This window comes from Genypterus blacodes, unplaced genomic scaffold (genome assembly GCF_046128005.1).
Source record: "Genypterus blacodes isolate CSIRO-AG114 ecotype Tasmania unplaced genomic scaffold, CSIRO-AGI_Gbla_v1 ptg000059l_1, whole genome shotgun sequence".
NCBI classification, from domain to species: domain Eukaryota; kingdom Metazoa; phylum Chordata; class Actinopteri; order Ophidiiformes; family Ophidiidae; genus Genypterus; species Genypterus blacodes.
This window is the reverse complement of record NW_027466871.1, coordinates 1,511,777-1,533,150: the sequence shown is the minus strand read 5'-3', so window position 1 is coordinate 1,533,150 and position 21,374 is coordinate 1,511,777. Positions and strand designations below refer to the sequence as shown.

General features: G+C 42.2%; 2 protein-coding genes across 12 annotated transcripts in view; one reads left to right on the top strand and one right to left on the bottom strand.

Moving 5' to 3' along the window:
- ubr5 (ubiquitin protein ligase E3 component n-recognin 5) overlaps nucleotides 1–11,611 on the top strand; it is a 29,587-nt gene extending 17,976 nt beyond the window's left edge. For 2 of the 11 annotated variants that reach the window (XM_076153848.1, XM_076153847.1), the window contains exons 34-60: nucleotides 68–307; nucleotides 532–655; nucleotides 770–881; nucleotides 1,305–1,436; nucleotides 1,845–1,877; nucleotides 2,468–2,725; nucleotides 2,838–3,106; nucleotides 3,232–3,443; nucleotides 3,621–3,854; nucleotides 4,828–4,901; nucleotides 4,983–5,072; nucleotides 5,170–5,360; nucleotides 6,542–6,691; nucleotides 6,999–7,216; nucleotides 7,438–7,558; nucleotides 7,860–8,205; nucleotides 8,313–8,400; nucleotides 8,515–8,659; nucleotides 8,754–8,884; nucleotides 9,095–9,155; nucleotides 9,279–9,460; nucleotides 9,576–9,660; nucleotides 9,770–9,925; nucleotides 10,233–10,346; nucleotides 10,453–10,597; nucleotides 10,689–10,774; nucleotides 10,865–11,611. In XM_076153848.1, coding sequence (XP_076009963.1) covers nucleotides 68–307; nucleotides 532–655; nucleotides 770–881; nucleotides 1,305–1,436; nucleotides 1,845–1,877; nucleotides 2,468–2,725; nucleotides 2,838–3,106; nucleotides 3,232–3,443; nucleotides 3,621–3,854; nucleotides 4,828–4,901; nucleotides 4,983–5,072; nucleotides 5,170–5,360; nucleotides 6,542–6,691; nucleotides 6,999–7,216; nucleotides 7,438–7,558; nucleotides 7,860–8,205; nucleotides 8,313–8,400; nucleotides 8,515–8,659; nucleotides 8,754–8,884; nucleotides 9,095–9,155; nucleotides 9,279–9,460; nucleotides 9,576–9,660; nucleotides 9,770–9,925; nucleotides 10,233–10,346; nucleotides 10,453–10,597; nucleotides 10,689–10,774; nucleotides 10,865–11,077 — 4,210 coding nt within the window. In that variant the 3' untranslated portion in view covers nucleotides 11,078–11,611. The remainder of the gene's footprint in view (nucleotides 1–67; nucleotides 308–531; nucleotides 656–769; nucleotides 882–1,304; nucleotides 1,437–1,844; nucleotides 1,878–2,467; nucleotides 2,726–2,837; nucleotides 3,107–3,231; nucleotides 3,444–3,620; nucleotides 3,855–4,827; nucleotides 4,902–4,982; nucleotides 5,073–5,169; nucleotides 5,361–6,541; nucleotides 6,692–6,998; nucleotides 7,217–7,437; nucleotides 7,559–7,859; nucleotides 8,206–8,312; nucleotides 8,401–8,514; nucleotides 8,660–8,753; nucleotides 8,885–9,094; nucleotides 9,156–9,278; nucleotides 9,461–9,575; nucleotides 9,661–9,769; nucleotides 9,926–10,232; nucleotides 10,347–10,452; nucleotides 10,598–10,688; nucleotides 10,775–10,864) is intronic. The other 9 variants (XM_076153853.1, XM_076153852.1, XM_076153851.1 and 6 more) reach the window with 8 other exon arrangements.
- LOC143003279 (aldehyde dehydrogenase, mitochondrial-like) lies at nucleotides 11,418–19,506 on the bottom strand. The gene is made up of 13 exons (XM_076153859.1): nucleotides 19,318–19,506; nucleotides 17,819–17,923; nucleotides 17,409–17,549; nucleotides 17,167–17,246; nucleotides 16,720–16,831; nucleotides 15,764–15,892; nucleotides 15,549–15,662; nucleotides 14,797–14,899; nucleotides 14,506–14,690; nucleotides 14,219–14,383; nucleotides 13,768–13,925; nucleotides 13,024–13,138; nucleotides 11,418–12,837 (listed from the first exon to the last, which is right to left on the bottom strand). Exons 1-13 carry the CDS (start codon nucleotides 19,504–19,506, stop codon nucleotides 12,805–12,807), a joined length of 1,629 nt encoding a protein of 542 aa, XP_076009974.1. The 3' UTR covers nucleotides 11,418–12,804.
- Between the last annotated feature and the right edge of the window lie 1,868 nt (nucleotides 19,507–21,374).

The following is a 21,374-nucleotide window of genomic DNA, read 5'->3' as shown; positions in this document are numbered from 1 at the left end:
GGTATTTGTTTCCCCTTTTTTGTTATGTATACACACAGCTAATTCTCTTTTTTTTTTTCTTGTCCAGCAACTTCATTCCTCAGCCTATTGGGAAGTGTCGGCGGGTTTTCCAGGCCTTGCTGCCCTATGCTGTGGAGGAGCTTTGTAATGTGGCAGAGTCACTAATCGTTCCAGTGCGGATGGGTATCGCCAGACCTACTGCTCCGTTCACTTTGGCTAGCACCAGTATTGATGCTGTCCAGGGCAGTGAGGAGCTCTTCTCCGTTGAGCCGCTACCTCCCAGACCGTCACCCGACCAGTCCAGCAGGTGGGTTGGTTTTTAAGGGCTTGGGTTTCCTTTGTAATTGGTTAGTTATGGCCAGTTTGGTTTGGTCATGTGAAGTGTAGCATTAGCAATACAATGATTATGGGCTCCTCGCAGACATTTTAGAAAGAAAAAGAAGACTTTCACAAAGGGTTTATGAAGCAACAGATTGAGAGGCTGGGTTCTCTCATTCACCGGATGAAATGTTTTCTCTTTTTTTTGTCCAGCTCCAGCCAGACAGCTACCTCTTACATCATCAGGAACCCCCAGCCCCGGCGCAGCAGTCAGTCACAGCCTGTCAGAGGCAGAGATGAGGAGCAGGATGACATTGTGTCAGCAGATGTGGAAGAGGTGGGGTGTCTAACCGTGGAGTCATTAAGGCATTATTGTTCTTACGTGTGCCATTTATCTGCCTATTGTGATCTTCTTCTTGCTTGGGGTCTGATTATATTCCGTTTGCTTCAGGTTGAAGTTGTTGAGGGAGTAGCAGGGGAGGAAGATCATCATGATGATCAAGAGGAGCAAGGAGAAGAAAATGCTGAGGCGGAAGGGCAGCATGACGAACATGATGAGGATGGTGAGACATGCAATCTAGACACGGACATTTTAAACTATTTCTTTATCCCTAGTTGAAGCATCCTATCAATCAATTGATTACCCTTTACCACCACTAAGAGGTAGCATTGTTGCTAAAAAATAAGATAAAATAAGCTATGATAGAATACTTGTCTATTGGCCAAAGTAAACTATTCTGACCAGCTCATAGGCCACAACAAAAAATGGAGATACATGCAAGATTTAGGTAAAAGTAATCAATTATTCTACTTTATTTCTTGAACTGATAGATTTTTCTAATGATAGACTGGTTAATTGTTAACACCCCTAATGCCTGCTGTTCTTATGCTGAAATTGGTCATCTTTGTTTATACAACTCAGTCCTAAATTGCAACCAACAGTGTGCTGACGCTCCCCTTGTCTCTTTCCCCTTGTCTGCTCCTAGGTAGCGACATGGAGCTGGATCTGCTGGCAGCAGCCGAAACGGAGAGCGACAGTGAAAGTAACCACAGCAACCAGGACAATGCAAGTGGTCGCCGGAGTGTTGTCACAGCAGCCACAGCTGGCTCCGAAGCAGGTTGGTCAGCAGTTAAACAGTTTGGATCTCTTACATGTTATTTCCTTTCAACTCCCAGACTCCATATAAAATTGCCCTTCATTTCCAAACATGTGTTCCATGGATATTCTCTTCTGAATATGCAGTCACTTGTATTATTGACCACATTTAACTGAAATCTTTATCAGATCTTGTCAGGCTCCAACCACACAATAGATAGAAAGTTGCATTTTTGTCTTGAAGTGTGATAGTGTAACTTCAACCACAGACTAATGGAGTCTTCACATAATTACTCGATGCCTGGGAGATGCTTACTTATTTAAACTTAATTGTATTTAGTTTTGGATTGTCAGGATTTATGTTTGGAGAGCTAATGAAACAGTAGTCCAAATGATCCCTGGCTGAATACTGAATGTATTTCATTTGCAGGCAGTAGAGTGTCCTTGGCATTTCCTATTTTTGGTATGGGCTCCTCTTTACTTCAATTTATTTATAATACGTCAGGGCCAGAGTGAAGAACATACAGTTTCCTCCTGAGCGTTCCCTCAGTTTTGCCCTCCATTCTCACATTTCACTTTGATTGTTCTTGGCATTATTGGCTAATACTGTCATACCATCTACCACGCCTACTGTGATATTCTTTCTACCCAAATAACAACTAATCAACTTGTAGCTTTTCCAAATGGTGTGATGTATTATTTTTACTTCAACATCTTAAATTTGAATTGTCTACTAATAATGATATTGTTTAACCTAACGTCAGAATATCCACTACAATTGTGTCATTGCAGTTCTTTTATTTTGAAAGTTAAATGCTGCAGATATCTTTCTGTTCTGCACAATGTTATCGAAACAACTGCACCTTTTTATTTTCATTGGAGCACTCTGTCAGGGGTTTGGCCTTGTAGTGGTGTGATTCACTAACTTGCACTCTTGCCTGGATAAAGTGGATATGAAAGGCGCAAGAGAATGATGGAGCGATATTTACACAAGCCAATAAACCTGGCTCTCTCCTTCACCTCTCCTCTTCCTCTACCCTTTATCATCTCAAGGTGCCAGCAGCGTTCCAGCCTTCTTTTCAGAGGATGACTCCCAGACCAACGACTCCAGTGACTCCGACAGCAGCAGCAGCCAGAGTGATGATGTTGACCAGGAGACATTCCTGTTGGATGAGCCACTGGAGAGGACAACCAGCTCCTCTCATGCTAACAGTGCAGCCCAGGCACCTCGCTCGATGCAGTGGGCTGTTCGAAACACTCCCAGTCAAAGAGCCACAGGCAGTGCTCCCTCTAGCTCCTCCACACCCGCTGGTTAGTGTCTTGTATTATTTGTATCACTCCTAGATCACACAGCTAAAACGTGTAGAGCACAAGGACATGCATATCTTATAAACTGATGTTTTCTCGTTTGTTTTTTTTACAGCAAGCTCCACAGGCCTGATATATATCGACCCCTCCAACCTGCGTCGTTCCAGTGCAATTAGCTCCAGTGCTGCTGCAGCAGCGGCAGCTCTTGAGGCCAGCAATTCCAGCAGCTATCTGACTTCTGCTAGCAGTCTGGCCCGGGCTTACAGCATTGTCATCAGACAGATCTCAGACCTCATGAGCTTGATTCCCAAGTACAACCACTTAGTCTACTCCCAGTATCCTGCTGCTGTAAAGCTGACTTACCAGGATGCAGTTAACCTACAGGTAACATTACTCAGCCTTCATGTGATTGTTGGTTTGGATGGTTTATTACACTGATTTTCACCAGATATTTAAATGAATCGACCCAAAACTGACCTGTTTTTTTTTTTTATCATATTTTGAACCAGAACTATGTTGAAGAAAAGCTTATTCCCACATGGAACTGGATGGTGTCCATCATGGATTCCACTGAGGCTCAGCTGCGCTACGGCTCAGCGCTGTCATCTGCTGGAGACCCAGGTCACCCCAACCACCCACTCCATGCCTCTCAGCACTCAGCTCGCAGGGAGCGCATGACAGCCCGGGAGGAGGCCAGTCTCCGCACTTTGGAAGGACGCAGGTAAAAAAAAGTGAAAGGTGGTATAACAAAGCATTTAGTAGTTTTTGTTTTCCATGATACTTTGTCGTATCATTTAAAATGAAATGGTGAATAGTAGGAGTCATGTCCCTGCATTAAGAATATAGTCATTTTTACTTCTTTTAATATGCTTTGTGTGTTGTATTGTGTGTTTCTCAGGAGAGCTGCCACCCTGCTGACAGCTCGCCAAGGAATGATGTCGGCCCGAGGCGACTTCTTAAATTATGCTCTATCACTGATGCGCTCCCACAATGATGAGCACTCGGACGTTCTTCCTGTGTTGGACGTGTGTTCCCTGAAACACGTGGCCTATGTTTTCCAAGCTCTTATCTACTGGATTAAGGCTATGAACCAACAAACCACTCTGGATACCCCACAGATGGATAGAAAGAGGTAAAGATCTAAATGTATTTTGCATATTTTGATGGAAGTCTCATCATTTGAGACCAGCATTACCACTTGAGTTTGATTAAACCCATGTATTTTGGGTTTAACCAACTTTTTCACAGTCACATAGTCCAGCTCCATTGGTAAAACCAGGCTTACAGGAAATCCGTTATACTGTTATAAAAATGATGATATCTATGGTATTGCATTAAAACAAACACATAAGTAACTTTAACAACTAATTTATTGAATTCCTATTACGGGTAAAGCTCACAGCCATATTTTGAACAATACACTATTTATTCTCTTGTTGTTTTTGCTAAACTTTTTTATAAAGTATTTGTAACGTATACTGTCAATCAATGGCCGACCGGCAGCACATGTGGGGGGGACTGTCGTTTGTCAGCGGAGTCTTGATCAAACGATTTACTTTACCTTTAACATCTTCACCTTTGTAGATTTGATAAACAGCTATGTTTTTCTTTTGTACTTTTTGTACACATCCTATCTTAAAAACAAAGATCAAAGCCTTATCTTTTTGAAAACCCATGCTCGTCAAATGACTCAGGAAACGGGCATTGGCAATTGTTAAAACCTCTACACATTGGACCAAAACCCCATTAGTTGGGTGGCCAGGTATCCCGACAAAAACCAAAGTCCAGTGCTTGGACAGCCCTTTGATGTAGGTGGGGTTGGCCATGTGACGGACGGTATACTTTTTTCCACTGTGCTTTTTGTTGTCCGTTTTATTTTCGTTTTGTTTTGACTTCAGCGAAACGGAAACACATTTTTAAATGTCAGACTCAAATAAAACAATCTAAACTACACTGCATTCACTGTAATTTATTACCCTTTTCAAATATTCCAATTTTCTACATGGAGTTGAACTCAATGGTACACAAAATATTTGCCGTGCTACTGTTCAGCATGTAAATATAGCAAATAAATATAATATTTATGATCCATAATACCTTTGTAGGAATCGAGAGATTTTGGATCTGGGTTTGGAAAATGAGGATTCTGAACACGAGAACGACGAGGACACTAATCAAAGTAAGTCGGATATGTTCATACTTTCAAAATCCTCAACAGTCTAGAGTTTGTTGCTAAATGAATTGGATGATAATGTCAAAGAACTGTCAGGTGTTGAGGCATCTGAAGGCAGCCATAGAGGATGGGCAGGTAGACAGAAACCAGGACTAAAGAAGAGGGCACTTCACAAAGGTATAGTTCAGATTAGACAGACTAAGACATCTTGTCAACATGCTTCTGTTACCTGCTTTTCTTGCCTCACTTGATCATTTTAACATTTCTGGTAAAGGTTTTGTCTGTGTCTCAGGTTCCACTCTGCAGGACAAAGACGAAGACCCTGCCCCAGCCGAGACGGGCCAGAACCACCCCTTCTTCCGTCGCTCCGATTCCATGACCTTCCTCGGCTGCATCCCTCCCAACCCCTTTGACGTTCCCTTGGCTGAGGCCATTCCACTCGCTGACCAGCCACACCTCCTACAGGTCTGACCCTCCTGCTAAATTCTGCAGAATAACAAAAGGGAGTTTGTTCTGTAGAGAGATGTTTGTCGTGTGTGTGTATAAGGGCTTCCTGATACAGGCATACAGGGAAAGTCATAGAATTTGCAAATATGTTATCCAGACATGGAAACGTTTTGGAAAATGATGAAGTATCCCAATCGTTTTAGAAAGGTTTGAATTTAAAAGAATTGATTGTAATCTCATCACAGGGCGCTTGAACCTTGAGAGGGGAGAACAATCAAGATATTTTTCCTGGAAGTCGTTAATGGTTGTCAATAGCTGTTAAGCATCATGAATAATATCACAGTGGTTATCGGACAGAAAGAAAAAGATACAAACACCTATAGGCTGCTTTTTAGGTGCAATCCAGTCCTTTGTAGTACATTTTGTCTCCAGTTTCATATTTCTCCTTTGTACCACGCTTTGTTACAACTGTGTTGTCCGTATACTTTCTGAACGTTCTGCTTCTGCAAAAGCCTTTTGTCTGTGCATGTATAGCAGAGATGTGTTCTGCCACTCATTCACTTTTGGCGTGCCCTCTAAAGCTGGGGGTTTATCTTTTCGCACAGAGGGACAAAAACCAACTGAAGAGGACTATAGATACAGACATTTAGCATGGTGTTTTGTTGCCATAAGAGCCCAGTCCAATGCAGTTTTCCAGTCACAACTGTCACTCGCCTTCACTTTCATTTCATATATATCTCCACAGTATCATTGTACTGAGATGTCGGTGATGTGCCAAAAGCAGGCCTTGACTTAGTCTTACTGTATCTTTGATATATTTCACATTCATCCACAATTTTCTGCAGGATGGTGTCACATTCTCTATCTTTATTTCTTTGGAGTTCTTTGGAAGCCTCTGTATGGAATAAATCTTGTGCCAGATCCAAATAATGAATGCTAATGCTTCAAACAAATGACCGCATGGCACAGAATGAAAAGCAAACCATCAAATAAAGGTCTAGGTCAAATAACAAACCTCCACACAAACTACATTTATTTAGTAGAAAGACTGAAAGCAAAACATACTCAGGACTGGAAGGCAGAAGCAAAGAGCATGAAATGTTTTCTGATTGAACATGTTGGTGCAACTTCTAAATCTTGAAATGTCTGGGGGATTCATTGGCTTCACTCTAAACGTTATTATTCGTCTTGTCTCACAGCCTAATGCTAGGAAGGAGGATCTGTTTGGCCGCCCGTCTCAGGGCCTGTACTCCTCCTCTTACATGGCAACTAAAGGACTGGCGGAGGCAAGCATGGATAGGAACTGCCTGGAGGTAAACATGGGCTCCTCTCTACCCTCCCCCTCGCAGGTATACCACCCCTCTGCAGTGGACAAACACACTGCCAGCTGTGTTCTAATATCCACTCATAACAGACTGCTTTTTAAATTTAGATTAACTACATTAACTGACATTTACAAATCCGTAAAAGATATCCACAATTCACTATTTGAAGCAGTGATGAACAGTCTTGATATGCCAGTGGAGCTATTAGAACACAGCCTGTGCTCTGGTCCTTTTTCATATTTCCTTTCTTTCATCATCAGTCTGTCATCATCTCGACACACATACCTCTTAACAATGCTAAAAGGAATGCTCTGAAATTTCAAACAAACAGATCCTGCCCACTAAGATGTCTTACTCAGCCAACCTAAAGAATGTGATGAGTATGGAAACCGGCCAGCGGAGCTCAGAGAACCCGTCACTTGCAGAACAGGAGTTGGAAGCTTCAAAACCAGGACCCTCGCCACATGACCTCGCTGCACAACTTAAAAGCAGCCTGCTTGCTGAAATCGGCCTAACTGAAAGTGACGGACCTCCTCTTCCATCATTCAGGTAATCGTCAGGGCTTCCAACTGCCTCACATTTGTCCATATATGGTCATACAAAGAAGAATATTACTCAGACTGCAACATTGCTACTAGAACTGGTGGGGTGATTTAACAGACAGGTCATGTTTTATAGTGTTGTGCTGGAATAGCGATGGAATGCGCTGATACTGGTTTTTGTCAAACTATAAGTGGTGTCCTTCACTCTTTTGTTGTCCGTCTCTGCAGACCTCACTGCAGTTTCATGGGGATGATGATCTCACACGACATGCTGCTTGGCCGCTGGCGATTGTCACTGGAACTCTTTGGCCGAGTCTTCATGGAGGATGTAGGAGCAGAGCCCGGATCGGTAAATGTTTGCCCTCGCTCAACAAGCACTCAGTTACTTCATTTCTCAACTCCTTCATCGTAGGGAGGTAGCGCCACCGGCAATTATGATCATACCCACATATGAAAACAATTACATGAAAGCTGCAGACTTCTTTGGGATCTATTGTAGGAATTCTTTCACCTTTCGATCATCACTTTTAACTTTTTCAATCAGAAATATTACCGAGTGAAGCTTTAAATAATATTCAAGATATGATGAGAGTTAAGCGGTCAGAAACAAATTTTAACAATGATTCCTACATTTAACTTCTACAATCCAGATCCTCACCGAGCTCGGTGGCTTTGAGGTAAAGGAGTCCAAGTTCCGTCGGGAGATGGAGAAGCTGAGGAACCTGCAGTCCCGTGACCTGGCCCTGGAGGTGGACCGGGACAGGGACCAGCTCATACAGCAGACGATGCGTCAGCTTAATACTCACTTTGGCAGACGTTGCACAACCACACCCATGGCAGTACACAGGGTGAAGGTCACCTTCAAAGATGAGCCAGGCGAGGGCAGCGGCGTGGCCCGCAGCTTCTACACGGCCATCGCCCTGGCCCTCCTCTCCAACGATAAGCTTCCCAATCTGGACTGTGTTCAGAGTGTCAGCAAAGGCATGCAGGCCAGCAGTACGTGTCATCACCATTTAACACTCAATTCACCGTGTTTCTGCCATTAAATGATTTGTCACGCACGTTATGGCGACCCTGATCTAATGCATCGTGTGTCCCTGTAGATCTAATGCAGCGTTTAAGGAATCGAGACCGGGAAAGAGAGCGGAGAAGTGGAGGGCTCCGCGCAGGATCCCGGAGAGATAGAGACAGGTGAACATAAACTTGATATATTCTGCTTTTCAATTAACAAAAATGTAATACTATTAGGTTAAATACCTATGCCACTGAAACGGTTGCTAATGCTTATGTGTGTGTACATGGCAGAGACTCGAGGAGGCAGCTGTCCATAGATACCAGACCTTTCAGGCCTTCAGCAGAGGGCAACCCCAGCGACGAGCCAGACCCCCTGCCTGCACACAGACAAGCTCTGGGGGAAAGGCTGTACCCACGGGTTCACGCAATGCAACCGGTAATGAAACATCTACATCTACTAACTGGAGAAATCAACAGACGTGTGAGCGATGCCTACATTTGTTCTGATCAATTTGTTGTTGTCTCCTCAGGCGTTTGCCAGTAAAATCACAGGCATGCTGCTGGAGCTCTCCCCTGCCCAGCTGCTGCTGCTGTTGGCCAGTGAGGATTCCCTCAGGGCCCGAGTGGAGGAGGCCATGGAGCTTCTCATTGCACATGGAAGGTACAACAGCCTCATCAGCCACATCACTACAAAGGCTTTAATGTTTAGCTCGGTGCTCCATCATGAAACGGGTATAAGCGTATTCGGCTGGGTTTTTTTTCCACAATAACCTGGTCACAGAGGTTCCTTGCATCATAAAGGCTGTTAAACTTAGGTATTGAACATTATTTTTGACAAATTAACGAAAACTGCTGTTTCTTGCCTCCGCAGGGAAAATGGTGCTGATAGTATATTGGATCTGGGTCTGCTGGAAGCTCCAGAGAAAGCACAAGTAAACCAATAATCTTTGTTCTTTTCTGCCTCTCTGTGTAGCATTATTATTTTACTTCAACTACAATCCCCACACATCATACACACACACTTACTTCCCCTTGTTTGTATTGTGTAATCTTAGCAACAGGAGAACCGTAAGCGGCACGGTTCAACCCGCAGCGTGGTGGACATGGAGCTGGACGACCCAGATGATGGGGACGACAACGCTCCTCTCTTCTACCAGCCTGGCAAGCGAGGCTTCTACTCCCCCCGGCCTGGCAAGAACACAGAGGCCAGGCTCAACTGCTTTCGAAACATTGGCAGGTAATGGGACTCTCTGCTCACCGTCTCCTCAGGGGAGATAGTTATTGAAAGGGTCATGAAATTGCACCTTTAATCAAAACAAAGTTTAAAAAAAGCTTTGTATTTTCTCTTCCAGAATACTGGGGCTATGTCTGTTGCAGAACGAACTGTGTCCAATCACAATGAACAGACATGTCATCAAGGTGCTGCTGGGTAGGAAGGTAAGGGAAAGAATTCTAAAATGACATTTGAATGTCATGTAGTCGCCTGTAACTATGCTCATATAATGTTGGTTCATTTTAAAATAATTGTAATACCGTGTTGCTGCAGGTGAACTGGCATGACTTTGCCTTCTTTGACCCGGTGATGTACGAGAGCCTGCGACAGCTCATTCGCCACTCACAGGCCGGAGAGGCAGATGCGGTCTTTGCTGCCATGGACTTGGCATTTGCCATTGACCTCTGCAAAGAGGAAGGTGCCGGACAGGTGAGGAACTACAAACTACACGCAAAACGTGAAGACATTTTCACATATAAGTAAACAGGATTTGAAAATAATGCATAAGAAAACATTTAAATTAAAGAATAATGTGCTGAACAATCACACATCCTTCAATCTTTAGTGCGTTTCCATTTAAATATTAGAAGTATTACAAGCTTTTATTGGACCACTACCATTTTTACCGTTAAGTTGAGTGAATCGCACAATTTAAACGTGTGGCGTGAAATGTTCACCTGAAAATGTTTTCTTCCAGTGCTAAAAGTGTGTGGATATCCTGTTCTGCTTTCTGCAGGTGGAGCTTCTGTCTGGTGGAGTCAACATGCCAGTGACTCCTCTCAATGTGTACGAGTATGTGAGGAAGTATGCTGAGCACCGAATGCTCGTGGTGGCTGAGCAGCCTCTCCACGTGAGTCTTTAAACACACGTCTGCTTTACCTTTTCCTTTAGGAGACAGGCTTGGCAAACATACACATCAGGACATCTGAAACTTCATTGTGTGTTTTTCTCCCCAGGCAATGAGGAAGGGTCTGTTAGACGTACTTCCAAAGAATGCCCTGGAGGACCTGACAGCAGAGGACTTTAGGCTGTTGGTTAATGGCTGTGGAGAAGTGAATGTTCAGATGCTTATCAGCTTCACCTCCTTCAATGATGAATCCGGTATTGTGTTCCGGTTTTTTCCTGTACTTCCAGTTATACATTTTGCTTTTGGCATATATATAACAAAGCGTATGTGTGCATCATCCAACAGGGGAAAATGCAGACAAGCTCCTGCAGTTTAAACGCTGGTTTTGGTCCATAGTGGAGAAGATGAGTATGACTGAGAGGCAAGACTTGGTGAGGCTCTTTTTCACAAACGCAACATTTTCTTAAAATACAATCAGCGATTTGTTGGAAAAGCATTGTTTTCCTCTGGGTTCTCCTCAGGTGTACTTCTGGACCTCCAGCCCGTCTCTGCCGGCCAGTGAGGAAGGCTTCCAGCCGATGCCCTCCATCACTATCCGGCCTCCGGATGACCAGCACCTCCCCACAGCCAACACCTGCATCTCACGTCTCTACGTGCCACTGTATTCTTCAAAACAGATACTCAAACAGAAACTCCTGCTAGCCATTAAGACCAAGAACTTTGGTTTTGTGTAGAGGTTCAACAGAAGAGTTAAACAAGAAAAAAGAAAAATACCTTTACTCTTGTGTAATATTTACCTAGCTCCATTTTTGTAGATTTATTTTTTGTCTATACGGTTTTATGAAATTCGACATACTGTCACTATCTCCCCTGGTGGTAATATTTGTTTGTGTTGTGAACACAAACGGCTTGGTCTTTTTATTTAGATTTTTTTTAAATGTTTTTTCTCTTTTGTGTTAATGAATAATCGTTAAACAGTCCAGAACATTCCTCCATTGGCACTGTACAAATGTAAAGCCCATACCTCTGTTCTATTGGCCTAAACCTTTGCTTCCCAGGAATTTTGCCTGACAGCAAACTGTCAGCTGAAACTCAGCCAAAGATGAAAGCAAAAGTATTTAAAAGAAAAAAAGACACACTGTGATTATTTTTTTTGTCCTGCCCTGAAAAAAATAGTATCACTGATAGTTCACTGCTGCCTTTGTCAAAAGTCATTTTTTCTTGTACAGGGGGAGTAGGGAATTTCAAAATAAACTTGGATGCAAATAGTTTGTCTGGTCTCAGTTTTTAATCTTATAAAGGTTTATTTAAGATGTAGATGTATGATCATTCTAGAGCAATAAAACATGAATAATGAACTGGCTATTGTTGAATACTTCTGTGTTTGAGCTCGTTGGGACACCACCTCCCAATGGGCAAATTGATTAATTTGGGAGGAAATTAATCAAACCCAATTCTTTTCTCAGTTGATCCTAGTTGAGGGGAATGATGGCAGGCTTTGCTGAGCAATGAGGACAAAATCAGATGATAGGTTTCAGTGGATTCTTCGCCACTGATCTGGTCAGATCTGGAGTTGGTTGAGAGAGCTCAGTTGGATGGTTGAATTTTTGTTTATTTTATTTTTTATATCAAGTTATTTTTAATGTTTTTATTTATTACTATTGTGTGTATGTTTATATATATATATTAAGTGTTCTTTTACCTTAATTTAACTACCTGTTTTAGCTTAGAACCCGTTGGCCTCTGCAGGGATAAGGTTATCCAGAATGCCTTGTGGGACAAGATAACCTGTTTTATTCAGAAATAAGTGGAAATCCGTGTAGGACAAGGTAACCCATCTTATTCAAAATAGAGGGGAAAATAAGATAGGATAAACTAAAAGATGCAAGTTACCACGCAAATTGCCAGTCATGGGTAAAAGTCTTAAGTAAACTAAAAGGTGAAGTCAATCCATCACCAGCTTGCACCAAAATAGAAATAAAATAGAAATCCCTTGCGAGATAAGGTAACCTGTTTTATCACGGGGCAAACTAATAGAAAAAGAGGAATAAATCAAAGTAAAGCAACTACGGGGGAAACTTTATTTTTAATTTTTTCCCAACTGTGCTTAAGTGTACCTTTTTAGTTTTAATTTTCTTTACATTTTTCTTGTATCTAACTGTCCTTTTGTGCTAAAGAAATAAAATTGCCTTGCCCTGCCTTCACCCCTGGGTGGGACCTTCTTGCTGTGAGGCAACATTGCTTACCACTAAGCCAACCTAAGAACAACTCATAATGACAAGCTGAGAAGCATCACCGCGGAAAGCTTTTACAGGCAAAATTATACATTTCCAAAGTTAGAGTAAAATACTTCAAACAGCTCTTCAAGCCCATTTGGCTTGAAGAGGAAACTTCAGGTATCATGGTTATGAATCTGATACACTTTCACAGATTTTGAAAAATGAAGGTGAGGCCGCGAGCTTTACGAGTTCTTCTGTGGAACTCTGATGGTCACCTGACAAAAAAGAAGAAGAATGATCATTTAAAAAACAAACCTGTGCTCAGTGTTACTATAATACAGGGGTAGCTAACCCATCCAGCTCAAAGAGCCACAACAAAGGGGTGACTTTGATTTTAACGTGGTTTGAATGTGATTTAATGTTGACGTACAACTCTGTAATAACCAAGCCACTGTATTTACCGTTTTGACCTCAGTGTAGTTTTCCAGGCCATACTCGCCCAATTCTCTGCCTGTTCCTGAAGCCTTGTAACCTCCAAACGGAGCCTGAGCCCCAAACACATCGTAGCAGTTAACCCTGCAAAAGGACACACACACACACACACACACACACACACACACACACACACACACACACACACACACACACACACACACACACACACACACACACACACACACACACACACACACACACACATTTGAATGAATAACTAAAAAAAAACAAATAATTGAGGTAAAATATATAAAAATCTCCTTAAAACACCAGTTCATCACATGTGCAACGCTCAACTTCACCTATAGGGAAATGCATCCTGCCTGTCTGTCTGTCACCTTCCTAATACCTTCAGGAGCAGTGGGCAGCAGTGCACCCTGCAGGGACTAAACCCACCTCTGAAGACAATTCTTAATCAAGACCAATTTCAAATCCCTGTCCTCATGCTTTCTGTAAGGAGTATCCATGTTCTCTCTTCCTTGTGGTTAGGATGGTCAATGTATGTGATTAGAATGAGACAGATGTTTATGAGAAAGGTTTCCCATTTCCGGTAAGCGAGGGTCACACAGGTTGAAACGTGGTCGTACCTTCACATTTTCATGGAAGTGAATCCAAATCAAACATAATTAAAATTCAGATGAGAGTCACCAGATCCCCACATCTGACAGAAGAAATCCTTATGATCAATAATGTATGAAAATCAGACATACCAGACAGTGCCAGCACGCAGGCCACCAGACAGATAGTTGACCTTGTCAATGTCTTTACTGAACACAGCTGCTGCCAGGCCGTATTTACTGTCATTGGCTCTCTCTAGCACCTCCTCCAATGATTTGAACTTCAAAATCTGCATCACTGGACCAAAGATCTGCAGGTGAGGAACACATCGGAAAAAGACATCAATGTCTCTACACACACCACACACACACACAAACTGTTTTAACACTCAACGTTAGATCACAGGTCTAACTAGAAAGACTTTAAAAGTCATTTTGTCATATGATAAAAATAAACACAACAGAAAAATAATACAAATCTGTTGATCTGAAATGTGTTTTAATGAGCTATAGAATTTAACAATTGTGCCTTAAACCAAACCCAGAAAGAAACTAAATGGCCAGTTCACTATTAAACTATGGGCTGAACCTGAGTCTAACCCACCTCCTCTCTGGCTATGATCATGTTGTCCTGGACATCTCCAAACACAGTGGGCTGGATGAAGTATCCTCTGTCTGCAGCGACCCCGCCCCCACACATCAGCTTGGCTCCCTCTCTCTTCCCAGTGCTGATGTAACCCAGAATCTTGTTAAACTGCTCCTGATCCACCTGGACAACGAGACACACAACCAGAAACTCATTTTTCACATTACTGGCTGAGAGAAACTTTGAGTTGTATCCACCGACACTCTTGAAGTAAACAAAGTGTATTGTATGAGTGTGGTTATTACCTGAGGTCCTTGCTCTGTATTGAGGTCAAAAGGATTCCCCACCACGCGCTTCTTAGCCCGTTCTACACTGCGCTCAACAAACTCATCGTAGATGTCTGCTTGGACGTATGTGCGAGACCCAGCGCAGCAGCACTGGCCTTGGTTGAAGAACAGAGCAAAGTGGGACTGCTCCACTGCATCTTCCACTGCACAGGAAAAGATGCACAACTTATCGTTTTATCTTCCAATATATTCTGCTTCCAACCTGACACACACTTTTGCCAACACCACACACAGACACAAGACACATACTGTTGGCATCAGACAAGATGATGTTGGGACTCTTTCCTCCGAGCTCCAGAGTAACCTTCTTCAGATTGCTGGTGCCTGACGCCTGCTGGATCAGATGACCAACCTGCAGACAGACAGACAGACAGACAGACAGACAGACAGGAACAGATTGTTGTTGTTGAAATAAAAGCTCAGGAAGGAAGAATATATAAAGTTAACGATGCTTGTTTAAGTGCCAAAATGTTTGAAAAATGAAAAACAACTTTTTCTGAAGCTGTTTATATTCTGATGAAGATGCTTTGGCTTCCTTACCAAAAACCCAAACTAACCTAATGTAGTCCAAGAAGCTACTATTAGAAATGCAGACTCCTTCCCCTCCTCTCTCTGTCTGCTGACAATGTTGTTAGTATGAATCTACAACAGAGACATTCACTAGTACTCCATCATGGAGCGCCTCAGCTGAACTTACAGCCCCTGCCAAGGTTCCAGGACAAAATCCAGCCGCCAAAAAGAAAAGAATGTCCGGTCTAAACTACTGACTTTTTGGCATGAGTGAACAAAACTGAAGGAATCGGTCCTTGACCTCCAAGCAAGATCATGAGAAACAACCTCATATTTCGGGGAATACAGGACGATAACAAAAACACAGAGGACAAACAGAGGGATGTGAATGTGGTTTGAAGAAGAAGAGGGACTTTTTGGTCTAAAACTGGAAATGTATGGAAACAGTGCAAAACATGTTACATTGATTTTACAGACAGAAAGGTTTGTACCTCTGTGGATCCAGTAAACGCCACCTTGTCAACATCCATGTGCCTCGCAATGGCAGCCCCTGCTGTTGGTCCCATACCAGGCAGGATGTTCACTACACCTTCAGGGTATCCCACCTAGACATACACAAAAACATCTTGTGCCAAGCAATCCACGCATATCTGCATATAGGTATACATTGATTGATTGATTGATTTGTTGCATATACTGTTTGTACCTCCTTAATGAGGCTGGCTACATAGAGCGCTGTGAGTGGGGTTTGTTCTGCAACTTTCATCACCACTGTGTTACCAGTCGCCAGAGCTGGACCAATTTTCCAAGCCATCATCAGCAGGGGGAAGTTCCACTGAACGGAGAGAAAAGGGGAAATAACAGGTCAGGAAACTGCAGATTTCCTAATTCAGAGAGCTATATAGTGATTCCAGTAGCTTCTACAGGGCGCAGCTTCTTTTGTGGCACAAAGCGGTAAACTTGCTTCCTCCCAACAGAGAGAGAGAAAGAGAGATTAGAGAGTTTAGGGAGGAGCACACCAGGCAGTCACACAATCACTAGCCACATTTAGATTAATGTTGCTGTTCCTGATGTAGGTTTGGCTTTACTGCCTCTGCCTTATGTGTGCACTTAACTCTCAATTTCCACTTTGAATTTCACTCTTGCACAATAACAATACAGTACACTATGCACCATTCTGGTCCCGAGTCTGCATGGCTGGGTCCTACAGTTTATCTGCTGGCTGCCTAAATGTCTTTTTCTTTATTCTAGTTTGAGGTCAAACCAACAGCTTTATTTTTAGCTCAGCATTATTCTGGACCTACTTCATTTTACGCTCAGCTGAGGCATGGAGGGAAACATTGTATCAGCTGTCCTTTTAAAAATCGTTACTAGAGGGGAAAGAGCTGTAGACATAGTTACGTAAGCAGCCGGGACCTTAGAACAGCAGGAAATGTTGACAGAGAAAGGACACCAGAACCCTCACATACTCTGATATTACAATATCTTTGTTTGCTCTAAAGAAATTGAATTGAATACTGGAAAACAGAGACCTCCTCCCGTGTCCTCTGTCCTTTTGTCCCCATCATACAGAAAAGAATGCATTTGTTGCACATGTTGATGAATGAATTAGCGTTCATATTATTAAGTACAAACTGAAGTTATACATATCCGAGTTCTCACCGGTATGATTTGTCCACACACTCCAATGGGCTCATGTCTGGTGTAGCAAAAATAATCTCCATCAATGGGAATGGTTTTTCCCTCCCATTTATCAGCCCATCCTGCATAGTACCTACAGACAGACACAGACACAGACACACACACAGAGACACACACACACACACACACACACACACACACACACACACACACACAGTTTTTGTTGGAAATAGCCACACTTTTCTGTTCTACATGGATGTCAGCAAGTTTTGGAGCTCAGTTTTAGCATAGACACAGGTTTGCAGTCATTTCTCTCCAAGTGACCGGTTGTGGGTGAGACTTAATAGGATGAGCAGATATACAGAGCAGAGAATGGACTTGACACATGAACATAATTGACCCTTGAACCCCAGAAATTGATTTCAATTTGAATGTGACAAAATAAATTGAACAAACTGTGTTTCTTACCTGAGACATTTGACCATATTTGGCACATCAATCATGAAGGAAGCAGAGTATGGCTTCCCATTGTCAAGGGTCTCCAGCTCCTGTGACAACAAATCCAAATTTGAGTCTTCACAACTTGCAACAAGCAACATCTTTTAATAGTTTTACTGTTGAACAAAGAAAGGCATGACAGTGATCTAATAAAGAAGGGAACAAAGCTAAGTTGTTTTTTTTCTTATTGTCAAAAATGACTTTTTACTCACAGCAAGGTAGGCAGAGTCCCTCTCAATGGCATCGGCCAATCGGTTGAGCAGCAGCCCACGATGAGAGGCATCCATCCGTCGCCATGGTGAGCCCAGGCGAAAGGCATCGCGCGCAGCTTTCACTGCTTTGTCGACATCCTTCTGCAAATGTCGAACCACAATGTGATTATAATATATATTTGTTTGAATGGATCTTTAATAGTGACAGCGCTCCATCCAGAGCAGTTAGGACTTTATTGATTTACATAAATACCCTCTAAACTAATAAAGAGGGAGAGGTCATTCCAGTTACTATGGTCCAATGTAGACAGAAATGCAGGTTGACTTAAAGGGGAATGTTTGGCCTTGGTGGAGGTTTGAGTTAACAGAATGAATAGAAGTGTTCAGAGTGAATTCCGTCTTTTTTTTACCTCATCAGCCTCAGCAACTTGACAGATGACTTCACCGGTAGATGGATTGATGGTTGGGAAGGTTTTGCCACTGACCGCATCCTGCCATTGGTTGTTGATGAAGAGCTGAAACAATGTGATAGGATAGGAAATGTTTAGATACCACAACAAATTCAAACAACTTTCTTCTAATCTTTATCTTTGTGAATGTAATCATTACTCCCACTTGGATTTCTGAAATGATGTCTCTTTAATATTGCATAAAGGTAAACTCAAACACTGGTATGGTGAGGTGCATGCGTGACAAAAATGGACGGGGTGAGGCGAGGCAATGATTGTTTACCATAACTGGCAGTACAGTAAGAGAGAAGAACCAGAGTGAGATTCAGAAAAGGACAAATATAATCAGGATCCTTCAGAAATATGAATTCAAAACAACACAATTGCAAAGAAACACAAGTTTACCTACAAGATATTTATGGTCTTACTTTTAACCTACAAAACATTGCATGACCTCACTCAGTTATATCTCACCAATCTTATACCTGCATGCATTCCTGCACAGACTCACAGAAAACATTTTAAAACTTCATGCACGGATTTACCGTAATTTTCGGACTAAGTTAGTAAGTTTGAAAGTTGAAAAGTTTGTGTGTCTGAAACGCTATGTGATACAGTACAGTTTATACAGCATAGCACATGTTCTGTAGCTACTATTGCACTAAATGGTAACACTTGAAAACGTTATGCAAATATGCAACTTGTTTGTTGAAATGTTAATAAATGGGAGCTTCCTCAAACAGCCGCCTCTTTCCCGACAATCCCCTCTGTGCACGAACCCTTACATATGGTAATTAAACATTAAAAAAAACTGCGGTTTATAGTCCAGTGCGGCTTATATATGTACACATCATTCAATTTAGCTTCTGCGGTTTATAGTCAGGTGCGTCTTATAGTCCGAAAATTACGGTAATCTCTCCTGCAGTCTCGCAATGCAAACTAAATCACGCCCTCTTTTGTTATACTTTGCAATTAAACTTCTATGCAGGATGTGATTACAATCTCGTTTATGAGAGTGATTAGCTGGCCTGTATTTGGTTTTGGTACAGAGGGAACGAGCTTCTGTTGGCTTCTGCTCTGCTGCGCTGCACTTTGCACTTCAGGCAGGGGAGAAGGAGGGTGAGGGGAGGCCGGAGATAAGGGCACTGGGCTTATGGGGTAATGGGCAGGACTGGTCACGGGGGGTGATAATGTTAAAAGTCATTTCTGCACGACTGCTATCATATCGTTACACCATGCATTATCTGAATTCAGCCATTTTGTAGTCTTGTATTTCCATTCTTAATTATATTCTTTGCGCCACACTGATCGTTAAATAAATCCATAATCATTTTAAGTTTTAAGATCGAGTTACAGTTCATCTATAAATAAATCCTGCATAAAGTGTCGTGACGGTGCTGTTAGACACCTGTGGCTGGTTCTCCATGTGGAACCTTCATGCTCATTTGGGTCTACAGTACCTTGTTCTGGTGGACCTCCGGCTGCGGGTTCGGTGCAGGGATGGCGGCCGCAGAGTAGTGACGCACCGACAGCCGGTTCAGTCCCACGAAAGCTCGAGAAAACACGGTACGAATCATCACGGCGCTGCTCCGGACTGAAGCTCCACTGACGCCACAGAGTGAGAGAGCGGACTGGGGACAGATAAACATCAACACGGAAGTTCTAGCCGGGGGGGGGGGGGGACACAACGACCCGCCCCGTTTAGATACGTAGTTCCGACAACTTTCTGTACCATTTATCCCAGTTAGTTTTTGCGTTACTTGGATTTATTTATTGTCTCCACTTTGAAAGTTCTCTAGTGTGTGTGTGTGTGTGTGCTCAGTTCGTTTAGCTGTGCCTCCATTCATTACAGCAACAAACATGTCCCAGTATATTGATGCACCAGCCAATTCATTATGTCTAATAATATATATGATTATTGTGGTATATTTTGCTTGTATATCTAGTATCTCAATAAGAACATATATTCATTCTACTAGGGAAGGCCTTACAGCTGACAATGGACAAAGGAAAAGTGGACTGAACCGGACAAGGAATGTAAATAGCACCTGAGGCCTTGGGCTTAAACGGCTGGCCTATAGACAACAGTCTAAATACATATATTCATGTTAAGAGTAAAGATAAAAGTTTACATGCCAAATAAAGGCCATTATAAAATGAACTGTTGCTCCCCCAGGATGGCCACGTAGTGTTTACAGTGGTCTCAGGCGGTTTGTCAATATCCACTGAAACGGGTCTTTTCTGAGTGACAATCAACTGTATAAATACGTCTGAAAGTCGGAGATCGGGAGGCGACTCATTCCGGCTGCAGAGTCCCTCACAAGCGTTCCATGGTGCTTGTTATGATGCTGTACTTTGTATAATAAAACCCCATTATACAAGCAAAGACAGTGTCAGCGGAGATCCTTCCTTCCTTCATCTTCACATCATCGCAACCCAAGAAATACACTAAATTATTATGATGATAATTAATTCACAACCTCTAAAGCTGAATAACCTATCAAGGTTTGTGTAAAACTGTTAAAATAATGTTATCAGTTGTGAGTCTGTCCTCTCTGGTCTCCCAGGTTCTTGTGGAAGTCTGTCCTGTTGAGATGAAGTGCGTGTGTGTGTGTGTGTGTGTGTGTGTGTGTGTGTGTGTGTGTGTGTGTGTGTGTTAGAGAGAGAGAGAGATATCTCAGCACAGTCAATTTACCATTCACCTTAATAAAAGAAAAGACGAAGAAGTCCCATTGTAGTAAATTGGGATTTTTCCAGGGGGTCTTGGTCAAGATGAGCAGCATAAAATGTTTCTTTAAAATTAAAAGAGAGCAGAAACAATTACACAGACAAAACACCAACTACTAATAAACACCAGACTTAGACAAACTTTATTGTCATTTAAGCTATACATAGTGTACATTCAAACGCTGCAATTGGCTCACTGGATAGTTATTTGAAGCAGAACAACCTCAAAAAACAATGAATAATGTAGATATAAATATATATTGTACTAAAATATTTATATACACATTTCTGTACAACAGGATGTTAAGAGTATGTAGGAGTAGGGGAATGATATACTACCTGTAGATAAATTAATTTATTGCACTTGTGATAAATATAAGATATGAAAATATGATAAATTAAATTAAATTATTGCACATATAATAAATAGAATTTAAATAGAATGTGTCCAATAAACAAATACAAGAATATACAACAAATGCGCATGTCTACGTGAAAACGACAAAAAGAGTCTTGTATAGAACGTTATTGAAAGTGTTGGAGCGTTTCAAAGCCACCAAGTTGCCATATTTACTCAGTTAACCGTCTCCATATCTGAGAATCACATGCAGCATCTAGTGCGTGTCTCTGTGGAAGCTCCTCCCTCTTTTAGCGATTCTCCAAAACAACTAATACATTTTTCGGGTCGGGGTTGTTGTTGGAATAAGATTACGAAACCTGAAGTCAGGTTAGTCAGGTTTACACACCTACACAGCAGTATGCACACAGAATTGAGAAGGAGGCGGAATTA

Excerpts from the sequence above, each read along its gene's own strand:
- LOC143003279 (XM_076153859.1), bottom strand. The coding sequence starts at position 19,506 with ATGTTTATCTGTCCCCAGTCCGCTCTCTCACTCTGTGGCGTCAGTGGA. Across the intron at positions 17,924-19,317 it reads CGGAGGTCCACCAGAACAAG|CTCTTCATCAACAACCAATG; the intron begins GTACTGTAGACC and ends ACATTGTTTCAG. Across the intron at positions 14,691-14,796 it reads CATCTTGTCTGATGCCAACA|TGGAAGATGCAGTGGAGCAG; the intron begins GTATGTGTCTTG and ends TTTCCTGTGCAG.